The 17631-nt window shown below is 49.7% G+C and overlaps 1 protein-coding gene across 1 annotated transcript in view; it reads right to left on the reverse strand.

The window, feature by feature from the left end:
• Positions 1-5889: 5889 nt before the first annotated feature.
• LOC144718702 (uncharacterized) overlaps positions 5890-17631 on the reverse strand; it is a 91526-nt gene continuing 79784 nt past the window's right edge. Inside the window, exon 8 of the mRNA XM_078594170.1 lies at positions 5890-12241. Within this exon, the coding sequence (XP_078450296.1) occupies positions 12221-12241 (21 nt within the window). The 3' untranslated portion in view covers positions 5890-12220. The remainder of the gene's footprint in view (positions 12242-17631) is intronic.

The following is a 17631-nucleotide window of genomic DNA, read 5'->3' on the forward strand; positions in this document are numbered from 1 at the left end:
ATTCCCAAGAAGTGAAGTGAATATCTTGAGGGGTCGCGGTGGGGAGGAGGTGGGGGGGGGCTAGTGGGGGGCGGGGAGGGGGGCCCCCGCTGGTTGTGTGCTCGTGTTGGATAGACGTAACGACATACATCTGGAAGAAAACAAGACGGCAACGTGTCTCTAAGGACGAGCCTTACTTATGCCCGATCGAGGTCAACGCAGGACAAAGGAGTTTTACTTGTGTTATAAAGGCCATTGTTGATTAATATAATGGTAAATAAAAAACAGATACCAATGTTGTCTGCTTATTTATTAGTAATTCAGCCGGCTGACAGCAGCGATGATGATCTAATGAACTCGTGTCACCTGTAGCAACCCAACCCCCCCTTCTCGAAGCAACTTTTGATGCAATGTAACTTACTGGTCATCTGCGAAAGAGAGAGCTTCTAGATTTGAAGCTTTCGTGACTGCAAGGATTCATACTCTTAGGTTTGTTCGGTAAAGTCACGTAGGTAACACATTTTTTTAATAATAATAAAAATAAAATACTAATAAATGAAAAATAACTAAATTAATTCACGACGTTTCGGAGGCAACACAAGTCTCCGTCTTCAGGTGGGACCGTCACAGCTAAATTTACTGTATCAACACCATTGGAACCTCATTTGCCAGTAAAAAATATGACAATTGTTTTTTTTTTGCCAGATTGAAGGGTAAAAAAACAATTATCTTACTGTATCAAGTTATTATTTTATTATTATTATTTTTTACCCACGTGATTTTACCGAAAAAACCTAAGAGTACAGCGAGCTTCGTAATTCATCGGATTTCCCCCGGACACGTCGAGATTCTGATTCTGTTGTCGTGCGGTACAGAAAGTAGACAGCTGGTCTCATGCGTGGCGGAGAGCGCGCACGTGTTGCAGCATAGGAGTACAGTACAACAATTGATGGTGCTGCACTTCTGGCCGCTGCCTAGCAGCGCTTCCTCGCAGCAGCCTATAGCACCTGGGGGTGTGTTGTTGTTGTGGTTTTGTTATTGATGGTGGGCACAATCTGCGCAGGTTTGACTCCCTGCTTGGCGTCCGCGAGCTGACGAGATCGCCCACTCGCTGGGGGAGAGTTGCTCATTTGCGGAAAGAGGAGGATGTTGTCATTTGGAGCAGATTGTGGGAAACAACATTTCACGAGTCACCGCCGATCAAATAATGAGCATTCATTAACAAGACACCCTCCCCCCCCTCTCCATGTCAATCATAAACTATGTGCGATGAATAAGGGCCATTGACTGAAACGTCGCCTATTATATATTGTTTTTTTTTATTTTAAGGTCACACGGTGCTATTGACGAACGTGTTGAGTCGTCGTGTTTGTTTGTTTGTTGTGCTTGCGCGCCCCTGCCAATGCGGCATTCGCACCGAATTGCGTGACGTCGTCCGTTTCCAGCATTCCCGAACGAATGTTGAAAGCGTTCGTGCGTTTCCTTCTATGCAGCCTTGCGTTCACAACGGACCACCCGCCTCCTTCCCACCATACATGCGCCTTCCGGATGGGAAAATAAAATAAGTATGAAAAGACATTTTCACGTACACATTCCGCCGGTCCCCCACAGCCTTTTGGGAGCGATTCTTTTGTTGGCAGCAATGGACGGCAAAATCTGCGATGGTTTCCAAATGCAGCGTCTCATGAGCTCGCCTTCGTTTAAAGCAACGTTGTTGGACCGCCGAATGTCCATTGCCACGGGCCTTCTAACTCACATTTATGGATATTATTTATGGGTACAGTACAGTGTTGATGTCATTAAACAACTTAGTTTTGTAAGATGCACTTCTGTGACCGTCTGGAACGCTCCTTCTTCCGATATTAGGAAGCCATTGGAGCTATGCACTTTGAAATCTCGATTAAAAACGAATTTCTTTAGAACTTTTTTTGTGTTTCTTGTCCTACATCCCCTCCCCGCACATCGACGACATCGCTGTTGCCCCTTGAGTGAACTTTGCAGGACTCGCCGTCAGAATGCGACTCGTGGTTCAGCGGCCCCTTTACCACTCGAGCGTGTTGACGTGAGTCGTGATCCTTTGGTGCCACCGTCCGCCAAAAAAACAAATATTCCGGAAATGAATCGAGGAACCATCTCACCAAGGTCTAGGGCACGAGGAGTCAAATCTTGTCGCCAGACAATCGTCGTCAGGCTGGGTGCTGCTCTCCGACCACAGACTGTGTGAAACTTCGTGTTCAGCAGCTCAAAACGTTCGCCTACCGACCGCTTCGAGAACTGATTTTGACGCACCCCGCAAGATTTTCTGACCGGGGCGTTGCGAATCGTGGGAATTTTTTTTTTGTAATTACTGCGATTTAAAAAAAAATTATACCGCGCACCACCACCGGTGTGTTGCATCGCCAATGCGTTCATTTGTTGACCCCGCAAGCCGGCGGGCGAACGACACCGCCGGTAGCGGGCACGGTCCCCGTGCTCGCAAATCAATGGAGCACCCCGTCGATTGGCGCGCCCTCCGCTCTCATTCGGAGGAGGCGGAGAGAAACCAACCGCCAGCTCGCCCCACAAGTCACTGGTCTGGCTCAAGAACCGCGACGTGAACTTTTGGCAACTCGCTCGCTCGCTTGCTCTCCCTGCCAATTCGTCTGGCTACATTTCTGAGATCTAACAGAACTCGGGTTTCGTTCAGGAGGATTTGATGCCACTGCTGGTGCAGTCGCCGTTGAACGAGCTGTGGCCGCCGTCTTGTTAGACTCGTGTGCGCTGACACTCCTCCTATCCCTCGGGGCACGTGTTTAGCCCCTGTGACGCGTCACTCAGAAAACATTTGGCTGCCACTCCGCCATTGGCATGCGTCGTCCCGAACACGAGTGCATGCCCAGCATGATGATTCCAATAATGGCCCACGCCAGAGGTGAAATACCTTTGGGCTCTTAAGTGCGCATTTACGCACACCCTTAGTCAGTGCTGTCACTCACTGAAAAAGGTCCCGCGCAGTGACGCTGTGTATGTACGTTGAACTTCTTTCGCATCGTACGTAGCCAACCGTGCCGATCGGAGGTGCTGGGGAAAGGCAACTGACTGATTACAAAAGGCAGTTCTAAATGAGTGAGTTTTCAATCTAGTTCAGTCAAAAGTGCATAGCTCCAGTGGCTTCCTATTATCGGAAGGAAGAGCGTTCCAGACGGCCGAAAAAGCGCGTACAAAAGCGTTTTTGCGGCTGCTGTACCCTGCCCCAAAGGCAATGAATGCAATTGATTAAATACTAAAACATCGCGAGAAGTCGTTGTGGTGGAAGCCCGATGAGGGTGGAATGAAATGAACGTATAAATCAGAAAAAACAGTTTGCCGATTGAGAAAAGGGGAAAATCCCACCGGGTGGGAAATTTTTTGTGTCGCAATGCATGTCAAGTCTTGCCTCCCTTCGAGTCCAGTTCCCTGCAAGCCATGGGTGGGTGAATTCCTGATATGCCTCCGCCAAAGTGTGCTTTCCAGACTAGCAATACAACCGTAAGAGGCACTCACAGCACGTGATCATGAATGTAGATTCCAGTTTTATTTCAATGAATCTACGGCTGGATGAAGGCCTTCCCACACCTTTTATCCACGGTGGCGCCACGGTTGCGAGATGTTAACTATCTCACCTGGTATACAAGAGGTCGTAGATTCCATCCCGACCCTGGCGCCTGTATGCTTGGAGTTTGCATGTTCTCCCAGTGGATATTTCACATTTAGAAACAACACGCGTTTAGAGTACTTGGCTGAGAAACATTTTCCACACGATGACACACCACTTCATTGAGCTATCGCGTGTGGCCAGGTGGCTTCTGAAAAAGAGCGATATAGCTCAGTTGGCCTTACCTGGTAACATTAACAATAGATCGATTATATCGATAGCAGTTATTGGAGCTGCTTGAAGATATCCACCACACCGCTCTATGCGGGTTGGCGAAGGTTGGTGCTGGAGGGGAAATGGGGTCGGGGCCAGGATACTGTTAATTTGTCACTCACCACGAATGATAGCCGTGGCCAGGAATCAATTTCAGAGTCCACCAGGTTCACGGCACAAGTGCACTCACCATTCATATTTGTTTTTTGCTTTCGTTATTTTTGGTGACCTGGGGTCACTCATTGGAATAAGACTGTGCTGGTGTCTTGAGTTTTCACCTGGCTAAACAAAGTGAACCGTGCCACGGCGCCAAATATTTATATGGTTGTTGGGCCCCCTATTGCTGTGGTACCCTCACCCACAATGTTAGCTTGGTTTTCAATTAAGTTGTGGCAGACTCTGTCTTCTCGACAGACCTGTTCTTCACCTGAGGACGGCTGCTTGCGTTGTGGCCGAAACGTCGTGAGAATTATTTTATTGTTTTATTATTATTTTATTATTTCCATTCTACGTTACTTTACCGAAAGAACCAAGAAGATGACAACATACCTGTCAACCCATACGGTTTACCCGTATTCTTGTACAGGGAAATTATGTTCAGGTCCATGCGGCGTACAGCCTTTTCAATACGGGCAAATTTTTTTTGTGTCTATTTGTTTGTGTCTATCCCTTGTTACGGGACTTTGTAGGATGAACGTTGAGATTTATAAGGGGAACGGCGTGACCAATAAGGTCTAACGTGATCTGTACTAAGGTAGGGCACTGAGAAGGGGTTGAGAGGTATGGGGAATGGGATTTTCCCAGGACTCAGCCCAGTCACCAAGGGACAATGCACTTTAGTTTCACTAAAGCTTGCCTAGGCCCAGCTACACCACGTGATGCTGCCACGGTGGAAGGATCAGCACCCTGGAATTGCAATCCAGAGGTCCCTGATTCGACCTCAAATCCACTCCCTCCAATACCAATTTCTGACCACTAACTCCCGTTGACGTCACCACGACGCCTGTGCCAGGCCAGGTGCACTTTGAGGCCACGTGAAGTGTCAAAGGCTCGCTGACAGGAGGTCACGGGACAGACCCAGGTGCCCATGGGTTGACTTGACTGAGAAGACTCGTAGATCCACCAGCTGTGCCCCCTACTGTGCCCCCACCCCCACACACCTCCGTCCATCCAGCAGTACTGATGGGTTCAACACAGTTGGATCAATCGGCAGTTCGCGCGATGGTGGGGTAAAGCGTGGGCGCTTCCACCACTTCACAAGACGTCTGGCCAACGTGGAAGAGGGGAGCTCTCTCTTGGTTTAGCCATATTTGTGTGTTGTAGTACAGAGTTAGACTGATCACTTTAATCTAAATTGTCTTATGGTTGTTATTGTTTGACTTGCATCCCACTGGGATTTTTGCACACACCATTGATACACGGTGCTTTTTCTGGAAGACTTTGCTGTTTTTTCCTGGATGTTTCTGTTTGTGCGTAGTCACTTTGAGATGTTCCTTGTTGATGTTTTTTGTTTGTTGCGGTTGCACCCGATTCAAGAGCCGAATGGCTCACAGGGCTACACCTAATCAATGAAACTGAAACTCTCCCGAGCTCAGTTTGGTGGAGGCCCTTTCGCGAAGTGGGTGGAGCAAGCACGCAATGCAGCGCTGCACCTTCACAATTTGAAGCCCAGCTGCAGCTCCATGAACACGTTTAACCCACGCGGAAAATGTCGTGTGATTGGCAGAGGTGGGACAAAGTCATTGTTATGCAAGTCCAAGTCGAGTCGCAAGTCATCAAATTCATGACTCGAGTCTGACTCGAGTCCAAGTCACATGACTCGAGTCCACATCTCATAGGTGGGACAAAGTCATTGTTATGCAAGTCCAAGTCGAGTCGCAAGTCATCAAATTCATGACTCGAGTCTGACTCGAGTCCAAGTCACATGACTCGAGTCCACACCTCTGGTGATTGGCATTAAAGCACACGCCAATCATACGGGCGGGCAGGTCCCACAGCACTGGCACGTACACGCACACACTCAAGAGACTTAAATATACAGTTTAATGTACCTAAGATCATCATTATTTACAGTTAAAATCAATGCAGTGTAAAAAAAAACCGTTGCACACAATATATATTATTTCATATACACAGCGTAAAGGAGCTGAGAATAAATTACTAGCTTTGTGTTCTTTTTTTGTTTTTTTGTAAAATCTTATGATTATTATTAAAGCGAACATCGTAATGACAACAGTAGCAGTAACAAGAGTTGCTGAGTAATATAATGCAGAGCCAACCCGCCCGCGTCCAGACACGTGGCGTCAATGGGAGAAAACTGCCTCCCGTGTCCATCGATGAACGACGCCTCGATGCGTCACGAGACGGCTTCGTCAGGGGGGCGCTGAGCCAGAGGTCGCAACCGGGTACCCGATACCCGTACCCTACCCGATACCCGGCTACCCGTACCCGGCCGGGTACGGGTACCCGTTTGCGACCTCTGCGCTGCACTTGGGAGGGTTCGGCCAATTCCTTCCCCGAGTGTTGGTTTGTTTAGGTTGGCTCCGTACGGCGCGAAAGAAGTTCAACACACGCACGTTTTGTTTGCGGGAGGGGTTCTGATTTGATCAATTCCCATGCCACGGTATGGTGACCATTCTTCACCACGCCGTTCAGTGTGGCCTGGCGAAGGACTCTGTCTAGGACAGATTTAAAAATGATCACTCATCGCTCATGTTAACGATCTCTGTGTGAGCCACCAACTCTGCCTCCAGAGTGCCGGATCGCAGGCGCTTGTCACTTCGGGTTGCCACCCGTCCCGGTTTTCTAAAGGCTCGTCAAGCTTCATGCTTCATTTCTTTCACCAGGTGAGAACTAAAGAGACCAGGATAGCCTCACAAGCAAGACTAACCTGGGGCCATAGTCTGTCAGTAAAAAGGGGCTCTGGTATGTATGCGTGTTGAACTTCTTTCGCACCGTACGTAGACACCCGCGCTAATCGGAGGTGGGGAAATATAATGCAGTTGTCCCAACTTCTGGCCTCGTGAAATATCACTTTGAGCGTTACGCTCCCCGGTTTCGTTTCACATCTCGGCGATTTAGACTACACGAGCGACCGCCACACCCCGGGGGTAGCTTTGGCGACGACTCACATTTGATTCATTTAGCAATTATTACAATAACCATATCAATGTTTGAACTTATATTGCTCCCATGCGCGCCAACACGAGCGTGCAGTCGTTGATCCGTGGGCAAGGGCGCCTTGATGGCAGCTGTTGGGCCAACGTGGGTTCGCGGTTGGAACCGTCGGACGAACGTTGAACGAACGTTGGCACAACGTTCCATGACGCCCGCGTCTCGTTTTCGGTGGAGCGGGGGGGGGCTCTTTTGTTATGGTTTCACGGGACGAACGTTTGTACGCCCGATCGCATTGCGCGCGCGTGCGTGGTCGCGATCGTCACGAAACATTCCAAGTAACAATTAGCACTTGATTTAAAGCTTTCGTGACTGCAGGGATTCATATTCTTGGTTCTTTCGGTAAAGCCACGTAGACTTTACCGAAAAAAACCAAGAATATAACTAGCACTTGTTCGTTCCAATAGCGGTCGTTTTTAAACTCTTCGTCCTTGACAAACCACGCCGGGTCTCAAGGTTCTATTTCGGGGGTTTGAGTTGGGCGGGACCTTTGGAAAGTTTTCCTGATTGAAAACGTGACTTTTTTTCGAGCCTGAGCCGCCAGCCAGATCTACTGTTGACGTTGGTGGAGGAGCTGTCTCTGCGACTGCGCCAGGACCGATGTGTCGATGGGGCCCAGGCACCAAAGATACGAGGAGGTGGGGGCGGTGAGGGGGGGGGGCGCAGGTGGGTAGGCATTTGACAACGGGCCCCCGCATATCAATTTTTACCAACCACGCCACTGGATTCCACAGCAAGCACTTCGCATGGGTAAGGTCAACACCCTAGTTGCTGTACTGCCCCTCGTAGGCACCTCTTTGTGGCCCAATATGTGGGCGCGTGATTATGCCGGCTCCGTTTGCACGAGCCACCAACCTCGTCAAACGAAAATGCCCCGCTCGATCCCTGCCTTAGGACGGAGAGGAAAGCAACACGCAGCAGCGGCAAGTCACCAGCGACGGCACGAGCCAAGGGGGAGACTGCTCCAACCAGAGCAACGTGGAATGTCCACCGCCGGCCCAGGGCAGCCGATGGCGATAAGCGTTGTTCCGCGACGCTCGTTAAAAAAACGATTACAGCGTTGGAGAAAATGTGGCCGTGCTGATATTTGGTGAGAGAGAAAAAAATGTTTCTGCTAATTGCCCAGATTTTGGCGATTTTCTCCTGCCAAGGCGCAGCCCCGCAAATTGCTTGCTCAGGCCACCGCTCTTTTTGCCGCTCGTAATTTGCACGAAGAGAACATTCTGACGCATCGTTCCCACCGACTTTGCGAACCCCATAGAGCGCCGTGCAGGATTTCTAGCTGCAGGCTGTCCTTTGCGTGCGTTAATCGTTGTACCTTCTGCGCGCTTAATACATGTTGTGTTCGTTTTGCACTCGCTCGGTGGATTGTTGCATCACACGAGAGATGGCGGTGGCCTTGGTCGACATTCAATCTAGCAGTGGATGGATCAAGGCTGATGATGATGATGAACACTCCATGACAACGCACAACGCATCTTTTTAAATATACGTTTGAGTTGCTTAGAGCACGAGACCTATGGTGCAAATGTTTTCCACCAATGGTATTGTCTGCTATAGCAGGGTTTTTTTTACTTCTCAAATATCTTGGGTTGCGCCGATTTATCGCCGAGATTAACACGTGCACAGCGCTCCGTGACCTTTCGATGAAAGCCGCAGAATAACAAATTAACTACGATAATTTTTTTAAGCTTTGCTCACGCAGAGAAACAAAAAAGAGCCCGACTGAAGTCAATTGAACCCCGCTGCTAATCAATACCCAAAGTCATTCAAAGTGCGCCCCACAGCTCAAACGAACGTCGCGTGGTGCTCATCGTGGCGGAAATGCCACGAACCCGTGGCAAGGGACCATTTTGACCCCAGAGGACGAGCCCCTTTGTTGTCATCGCACGAGGCGGTGTCCATTTTTATTGACCCCCCCCCCCCCCCGAAATAATCGTGGATTGACCCGAATCAACCGCGGGGGATCACGAGCCGCTTTCGATCGCGAGCCGCCGTGCCAAGCAGCTGGACTCGAAACACTCGACCCACACAAATCTGAAGACCCCCTCCCCTCCCCCCCCGTTTTTTGAGGAGTGTCCCGCTTGAGGTATTCTACCGGCTCCTCTCCACGTTCGTTATTCGAGAGTAAAACCGGAGTGCCGGGGGGGGGGGACACACAGCGCACACGTACAAACAAGGGAAGACTGCTCAGCAGTGTTCGCTTGCTGCTCCATCCTCCAATAGAGGCATCACTTTGCTGCCACCACAGTTTGGGTGTCATTGTCATCAGCGGCGGGGGGGGGGGAAGGGGGGGGTGTCATCCCCTTGTGATCCGCCAACCCCCATTTACAAGTCGCTGCATGGTCGGCATCTGCCACTGCGCCACCTCGCCAGGAGTGCCGTGACGCGATAGCAATGACACGTGGAGCTTTCAGGAGCACTCCCGTAACGACGGGGTCACAGGGGCTATAGGGGGCTTAAATGGACTGCACCGACATTAGGTTCGAGGAATTACGAATGAGGTTTGAATTCGAGCCACGTGTTCAGGTTGACACATTTAACACGTGGGCTGTGGCGACCAATGGCACGATTCGTGACTGATGTTTTGGTGCAGATCGCAGCGTGATTACAACGCTGGCGTGCGTCGTACACCCCTCTCCACCAAATAAGTAGTCGTCACGTGGTCAAAAAATAAAACGCGCCGATTGATGATTGCTTAAGCACGCCGGTTGCGCTGGAGAGCGATCCAGACACGCATTTCACATTCTGGTACGACGTTTCGCTGGTGGTTACAACCAGGGGTAGTTGCTGGATGCTGCTAATGATGTTGGCTGTAATTGCCAATGAGACATCGTACCAACTTGTTAAACGTGCTGGATTTCGATGCAGCGTGCTGGCCTGCTGAAACAGTAATACACTGGCGTCAGATGGTGAAGGGTGTTATGACACACACACGTTGGCATTGTGCTCACGTGGCGATCTGTCCCAAAAATATATATTGAATCGCTAAGGTTGATGTAAGTTGAACTTCTTTCGCACCGTACGTAGCCAACCGTGCTAATCTGAGGTGCGTTTGGGGTCTAATCTAATCGCAGGTGCGTTCGGGGGGTCAAATCTAATTTTACATTTATAGAGCAACTTTATTCTGGTAATGGGTTTAGCATAGGGGTTAATTATAATTAGGCTTAAGGAAGGGGGTTAATATGGATGAGGCATTGGTGTTAGGGTTATGCTTGGAAGAAGGGAATAGGGTGAGGAATTTAATTAAGGGGGATGCATGTCAGATTCGGCATGAAGTGCAGCGATTATAATGATGCCAATGATTAAACCAGGAAGGACTCAACGAGTCTGACAACTCTTCTTTATTTTAAGAAGGGCCCTGCTGCTGCATTTGGGATGTTTCGCCAAAACACCAACGGCGAGTTCCTGGCTTTGTGCGGGAGGAAAAGCCGGAGCACCCGGAGAAAACCCACCACACACTCCCATCTCCTGGCCACCCAGAAGATGGCATTGGCTGGGATGGGTGGTCATCTCCTGGCCACCACTCTCAGCCCCGCACGTCCACAACACCTGGCAGTGACCCGGTCACCTATCCAAATACTAAACAGGCTCAAGTAAAAATGTACCTGCTTAGCTTTAAAAATTCGACAAGATCGGGGCGCATTCGCGGTGGTCAGGTCATCGGTAATAGTCACGGGCGGTGCTCATGGTCAAGTATCAATGATCGGGGTGAGTTGTTACACTTCGGAGGGTAATAAGGAAAGAGGTTCGAGGTAGATTGAAGGGTTAGAGGTTCGGCCTTATACGTAAGGGCAGAACAAGACGGTCACCACATTGCGTGCTTTCAGATGCGCTTCTGCGGCCGTCTGGAATGCTCATCCTTCTGATAATTAGGAACCACTGGAGCTGTACACTTTTAAATCATCTAGATTGAAAACTCATTCCTTTAGAACAGTTTTTTGTGTTTAGATTGTTGTCCTTTCTCCGCACCTCCGATTAGCGCGGTTGGCTACGTACGGCGCGAAAGAAGTTCAACGTGCAAGGTGAGAAGTTTGCAAGCGTCTTGACATGAGTCGGCATGCGTAAAGTTGGAAACGTAGAACGAGGAAGGGAGAGTTGCAGTGGCGACCTCTGCAAAGGCAGAGCAAGGGGAAGTGCAAATGCTTCACCCCCGCAGCGAGCCAGTGAGAATGGCCGCCCAGGCGTGAAGTCCAGAGTCTGTAAGTCGGGAGGCAGAATCAAAATACAGCATTCCTGAGAGCGGCAACCGTGATAGCGGATGTAGAACAGAGAGACAAGGAAGGAGTGAATTAATGAGAGCGTTGAATCGTCGATCATGAAACAGGCGGGTGGGCGGCTATAAAACGCCGAACCGTTGTCGAGTACCGGGAGCTCCGTCCCGAATGCGACAGCCGTTTAGGGGGTCTTGCGTATTGGGGGGCGGGGGGGGGGAGGTGAGGGAGAGGGGGGGGGGACGCGTGACGAGGCGACGTGCTCACGCGACGTGACAGGAGCGGTGGCAGCAGTGGTTAGCGGCCACTGCGCTACGAACCCGGCAACCCCGAGTTCGTCTCCCGCTCACGGCCACCAACGCCGGTGACGATTATCTCAACCGGTCGTGGGCCTCCCCTAGGTCGACTCGGCCTCAAATTAGTACCTGGTGCGGTGTGTAAACATCGCTACCGGGGAGACAAAGGCGGTCGGGCGTGGCGTTGGCCACCCACCCCCTGGTGTGCCGTGCCGGCCTTCGTAGGTGCTCGCTAACAGCACTCGCCCCCACAGTCTGTTCAGGCTACACGGCGGGCATCTTTGTCCCCTTCCTCCAGCGCTCCGCTTCTCTGCGGCCGCCGCTTCGAAGTTTGCGGACGCTGTATCGACGACCGCCCCCCGGGTCTCTCGTCGTGCGAGTCGGTCCGAGCCGCGCCACGAGGTTACCGACGACGGGGCCGGTTTTTTTTTCTTTTTCCGGCGGCCCCTCCTGGGGGGTCTCCGGGCGACGCATCTCCGGACGCGTCGTTTCGCGTTCGTCCGCCTGTCGCTGTCGCTTGGTCGCCGGCGGGGGTCGCGGGGCGGCGGGGTAGAGGCCGAGTCTCCGGGTGAGCGCGTTCACGCCGCCGCGGCCTGAGCACCAAAGCGAGCCGCGAGCCGCCACGATCCCGGTCACGCGCTGGGCGCGTTCCGTCTCTCGCCCGTCGGCCGCTAACATCGAGTGTCTTCTTGCTGCATCGGCACGAGGAACGACACGCGTGAAACAATTATTAAACACTTTATTTTTTATTTTTTACCAGGTAAGTCCCTGCTGATGTAGCTCTTTTTTCAGAAGCCGCCTGGCCACAAATAATAGCTCAACAAAGTGGCTCATCGCGTGGACAATTTAAATCTGCCAAATACTCGAAACGCCCGTTGATTCTGAATGTGGGGGGCGGCGGGGGGGGGGGGGGAACCGGAGGACAGAGAAAAAAATCCACACGGCCACGGTGGAGAGAAACACGCAAACTGCAAATATACAGGCGTCAGGGTCGTGATCAAACCCACGACCTCCTGTATAGCAGGCTACCACCGCACTACCCACTCCCTACATTCATATACAAGATAAAGAAGCCCCGTATAACCGTAACAGACTATTGGGGCAAGAATAGTTTGCGAGCACCTATGAAGGCCAGCACGGTACACAAGGGGTGGTGGGGGGGAGTGTAGCACCAGACCCAGTCACCTTTCTACAGAAACACAGGAGGAATGAGTGTCACGTGGTTCGGCAATGTCGCCTCCGTTGCCCTCAACGTGGGAAAAAATTAACGTGGAAAAACGCACGATGACCGTAATTGAATGAGCATTTAAAGGTTTTGCATGTTTACTAGAGCCGTCACCGGCCCTCGCTTCCGGCGCACCTCCGGTAAGCACCGTCCGGCTCCGTGCGGCGCTAAAGAAGTTCAACGCCCACACGCGCGTACGTGAGACGCACTGCGCCGCCATGTTTACGGTGGAATAAAAAATATATATTTACATAAATATAAAATATATTTCGCCTCCACATCCTTCCTCACATCGTACATTGCAACATCCTGACGTTCCAGGCCAGTCGTAGCAGGGGGCATTGGAGGTATCAGCAGGCTCACCGGACTCATCAGAGCAGACCGGGGGGAGGGGAGGAAGACATTTGGGGGGTGGGGGGGGTTGGCCAGGTCATTTCCCTCCTGGGTTCGGGATTTAAAGGTTTCGTGACTGCAGGGATTCATCTTCTTGGTTCTTTCGGTAAAGTCACGTAGAAGGGAAATAATAAAATAAATAAAACATAATCAAATACAATTCTCACGTAAAAAAATAAAAATAAAACATAATCAATACAATATTAGGCATTATTTTTGTTATTATATTATTTCCCTTCTACGTGACTTTACCGAAAAAACCAATAAGATATTTAAGACTGGTCTAAGATTTAGGAATGGACCCCATGTTTGTGTGCAGTCTTCTTCCTCGCCTCTGAACTAACAGCTGAGATTGGGCCTCGTGAATTCAGCCCTCGAGTTTGGGAGAGGAGAGGATGAGGGGGGATTTGTGATTCTTACACGTTAGTAATAGGTTTTTACCCTTTTAACTGGCAACAAAACTGACACCTATTTATTTGTTGCCAGTTAAAAGGGTAAAAACCTATTACTATATATTACTACTGGCAAAGGAGGTCTCATAATGTAAATAATCTTCCACGTTCTCAATGTTTTTTTTTTAAACACGGCGGACCCTGAACGATTTATCTCGGTGGTGATTACTCCTGGCCACCTTGCGGCCGAGATTTGCGCAGTTGGCGTGCAGGCGATGCAATCGTGAGTGGGAGAGAAGGAAAGCACGGCTTTCTGGGAAATCGAGTGAGGCGTTGGCCACTGAGTCATTCCGCGCTTTTGGCTCGATGTGAGAGAGAGGCAAGATCTGTACCGGTGCCGGGGGGAGGGGGGTGCAGCCAAGAAGGAAAGGCAACAGATGCCCACGGGGGGGGGGGGGGCATGGAGCCAACACTGCTGCTGGAACCCTGGGTTCGAATTAAATCATTCTCATCCACTCAGCCACGTACCCACCGACACATTGAGTTTCTCTCCAGTTAATGATGATTATTACGTTTGTAATTACGCTCGTTTACCCAGGAAAGCCTCACCAAGTACCTACCGTATTACAATCCAGTCAGCTTGTCACGCGGGCTAATATACCAATTGAATTGGGCACCAGGTTTAGAATGCAGTGCACTAACCAGAGTGTACTCGCCGTCAAGCAATCCTTTGACAAAGGGCTCTGAATGAATGATGAATTAAAAATGTACATAAATATTAAGTACGGCAGTGTAGCATACAATGTATACATCGTATGTAGCATACAATGTATGCTAAATTTCCGTAGTTCAAACTCAAGGATCTGAGAGGGTGCTACATGATTTTCACTCATAATGTCCACAATAAGTGATTATTAAGAGAATACAGAACTCCAAACGAGATGGAACAGATGCTAAGTGTGGCAGAGACGCAATTGCGTTCTGCATGCGCGGGCACATATTTGTGAAGTAAAATTATCCGCATTCATAATGAGTTCACGGAGCTTAACTCAACACCGCCAAATGCTTGCCGATCTGAAACACCATTCAAATTTTTTTCTCAAACTGTCTTTTTGCCGTCCTCACAGAAACCCAGGCCTCCCTCGAACCAGCATCAGAATCTTTATTGAGACTGAGGAATCCGATGAGTTATGAAGCTCTATGCTCGGGTCAACTAGAAACCTCCTGTGGCAGAGGGCCCATCATCAGATCATCCACGGCGTGCAACGAGCCGTCTGGCGCTGCACGCCAGCTGATTGCCATCGTTCGTCACTCCGCCCCGTGAACTTTTTTTGGCGGAAAAATAATTCCAGCGGAGCAAGCGCTCGGTGAACCATTGGGCCAGCTCGCGTTATTTGCGAGACAATATTTCCTCGGATGGAAATAAGCATTTGTGGAAGTGACCCAGAAATAACGTTACAAAACAACTGTGACACCACCTTCAATTATGTATTCACTTGTTATTCTTGTCTCCCCGAGGATGCGTTACGACCATCGGCCCTGCGGAAGGAAGACCTCCCCCTGAAGCCACTTCAGACTCCTCTTCTTGGTTCTTTCGGTAAAGTCACGTAGAATGGAAATAATAATAAAATAATAAAAATAAAACATAATACAATAATTCTCACGACGTTTCGGCCACAACGCAAGCAGCCGTCCTCAGGTGGAGAACAGGTCTGTCGAGAAGACAAGCATGACGACCTACTTTTCTTCCCCCTCCTTTTCTAATGTTCTTGATCCTGTTACAGCTTCAGAAGCCGCCCTGCCATTAGCACGGTTGGCTGCGTATAGTGTGAAAGAGGTTCTACATGCACACACGCGCTCCGCTGGGTTTTCCGAGTGATGTCCCTCTGGCAGATGCGTGCTCTCCCCGTGGTCGCGTGGATATTTGTCCGGGTCCTCCCGTTTTTCCCTCCACACTTGCAAAACGTGCGTTTAGAGTGTTTGGCTGCTATGAATTTCCACATGATGAGCCACTTCGCAGAACTGTCATTTGTGGCCAGGTCGCTTCTGAAAAAGAGCGAATATAGCTCAGTGGGCCTTACCTGGTAAAATAAAAAAAAGTTTAGTTTTAGATTGCATAACGAACTTGTTGCAAGCGACCTTTAGTTTTTTGCTGGCATTTATCCTGAGACGAACTTTGCAGCCTTCTCTGTCACAGCCCTTATCACAATACACGGCAGCTCCTTCCTATTGGATGTGATCATGACCGTCGTTCGCAACTCTAAGATGATCAATGTTTTCGCCGTCAATATTCATTCCGTTGCTTTTTTGCCGCCCAATACAATTCTCAGAAAATACTGTCGAATGTGTGATAACATTGGCAAAGATTATGATTGCGGTGATATTAGCATTCATGATTGTGGGACCATTCGTGTGTATCTATCCTGGTGCTCAATTGAACTGCTCACCCACACGTGGGCACACTTCTCGTAAACTGCATTAAAAACTGAAAATACTTTACACAAAAGTGTCATTGAATCTGAGTCCAGATTTAAACCTAGATGTAGAAGAGCATGACCACAGTTGAAATGGATGATGACGGTGACGATGAATAGAAATTCATCTAGATACCAGCGCTGGCTTTGTGGCCAGGAATATGGAATTAAAACTCTGCAGCGGTCACAATTTGGAAATGAACAGAAATCGGCGGTTTTGTTCCGGTAATTTCCACACCCACCACCATCGCCAACCAGAAACGTCTGCACGTGCATAAAATCTTACATTTCGCGATTAAAAAAACAATCCTGTCGCGTGCAGGCAGACTGTGGCGCAGTGGAAACTTTGCGACACGTTTTGCTTGCACGTCCTGTTGCCATCACAAAATAGTGAATTTGGCTTTTTTCGTATTTTATTTTTTTAAAGTCATCGTGGCCCATAATGTTGACGGTGCCTGCTTTGGCTCTAGGACCAAAGCACACATCGTTACCACCAAAGGTAGCAAAACGCGATTTATTCACACGTAATAACATGCAATAACCCACTCAGATCGTTGGGTTTGATCTTCTACGAAGCTCGTGGTCCACTAAATCTCCTCCGCACAAACCATGGCAGATGCGGATAACACGATGCACTAATTAAAAATAACAAAAACTGTCCAGCGTACGATTGTGGGAATCCATACCAGACCGTACAACATATGACGACGCAGTTCCCAATCCACACACACGAAGGAGGCATCACAGCGACACACTCCGCTGCTCCTGGCACGACATTGTCGTTGTTGTTCTGCTTCCATGTCAGCGATACGAAAGAGAGCCCACTCATTTCAAGTGGGTATCACATGATTCACTGCTATTGGCCAAATTTTGATTTAAAGCTTTCGTGACTGCAGGGATTCATATTCTTGGTTCTTTCGGTAAAGTCACGTAGAAGGGAAATAATAAAATAACAAAAATATAAAACAATAAAATTCTCACGACGTTTCGACTGCAACACAAGCAATCGTCATCAGGTGTGAAATCCATTGTTATTTTTCCCTTCTACGTGACTTTACCGAAAGAACCAACAATATGCTATTGACCACTTAAGACATTGGAACAGCTCGACTCGATGCCACCGCAGGTGCGTACCGACACAAGTGAGATATCTGGTCAGGGCTCACGGACTTTATTTTTTAAGGTACTCACAACTATTTCAAAATCGTGACCTGACTTCTAAAGGCCACTCTGATATTCCTCATCCCCACCACCACCACGGTCTGGCACCAGGTCTTCCCCTTGGTCGCAGACCTCTGGGTGGGTGCCACTGCAATGCCCATCTCGGTGACCTGCCCTGCTCCCTTCAGCCGACAAACGCGACCCACCCATTGCCTCAACCTTGCGTGACGCGATTGGAGAACCTCGTTAAAGCAATCGCCTTGGATCAGAATCCACGATCACCGCAGTGGTGGCCGAGTGCCTCTGACACGGCCCGGTAGGAGCATCGCCGCCGCTGGGTTTTATACAAACGGAGCCACGGCGCCTTGAGACATCGACCCGCGGAGATGCACAATGCCGCTTCTTTTTGTGCTTCGGCTCCAATGGGGGTGTAGACG

The sequence above is a fragment of the Lampetra planeri genome, chromosome 5, assembly GCF_965212315.1.
Source record: "Lampetra planeri chromosome 5, kcLamPlan1.2.h2, whole genome shotgun sequence".
NCBI classification, from domain to species: domain Eukaryota; kingdom Metazoa; phylum Chordata; class Hyperoartia; order Petromyzontiformes; family Petromyzontidae; genus Lampetra; species Lampetra planeri.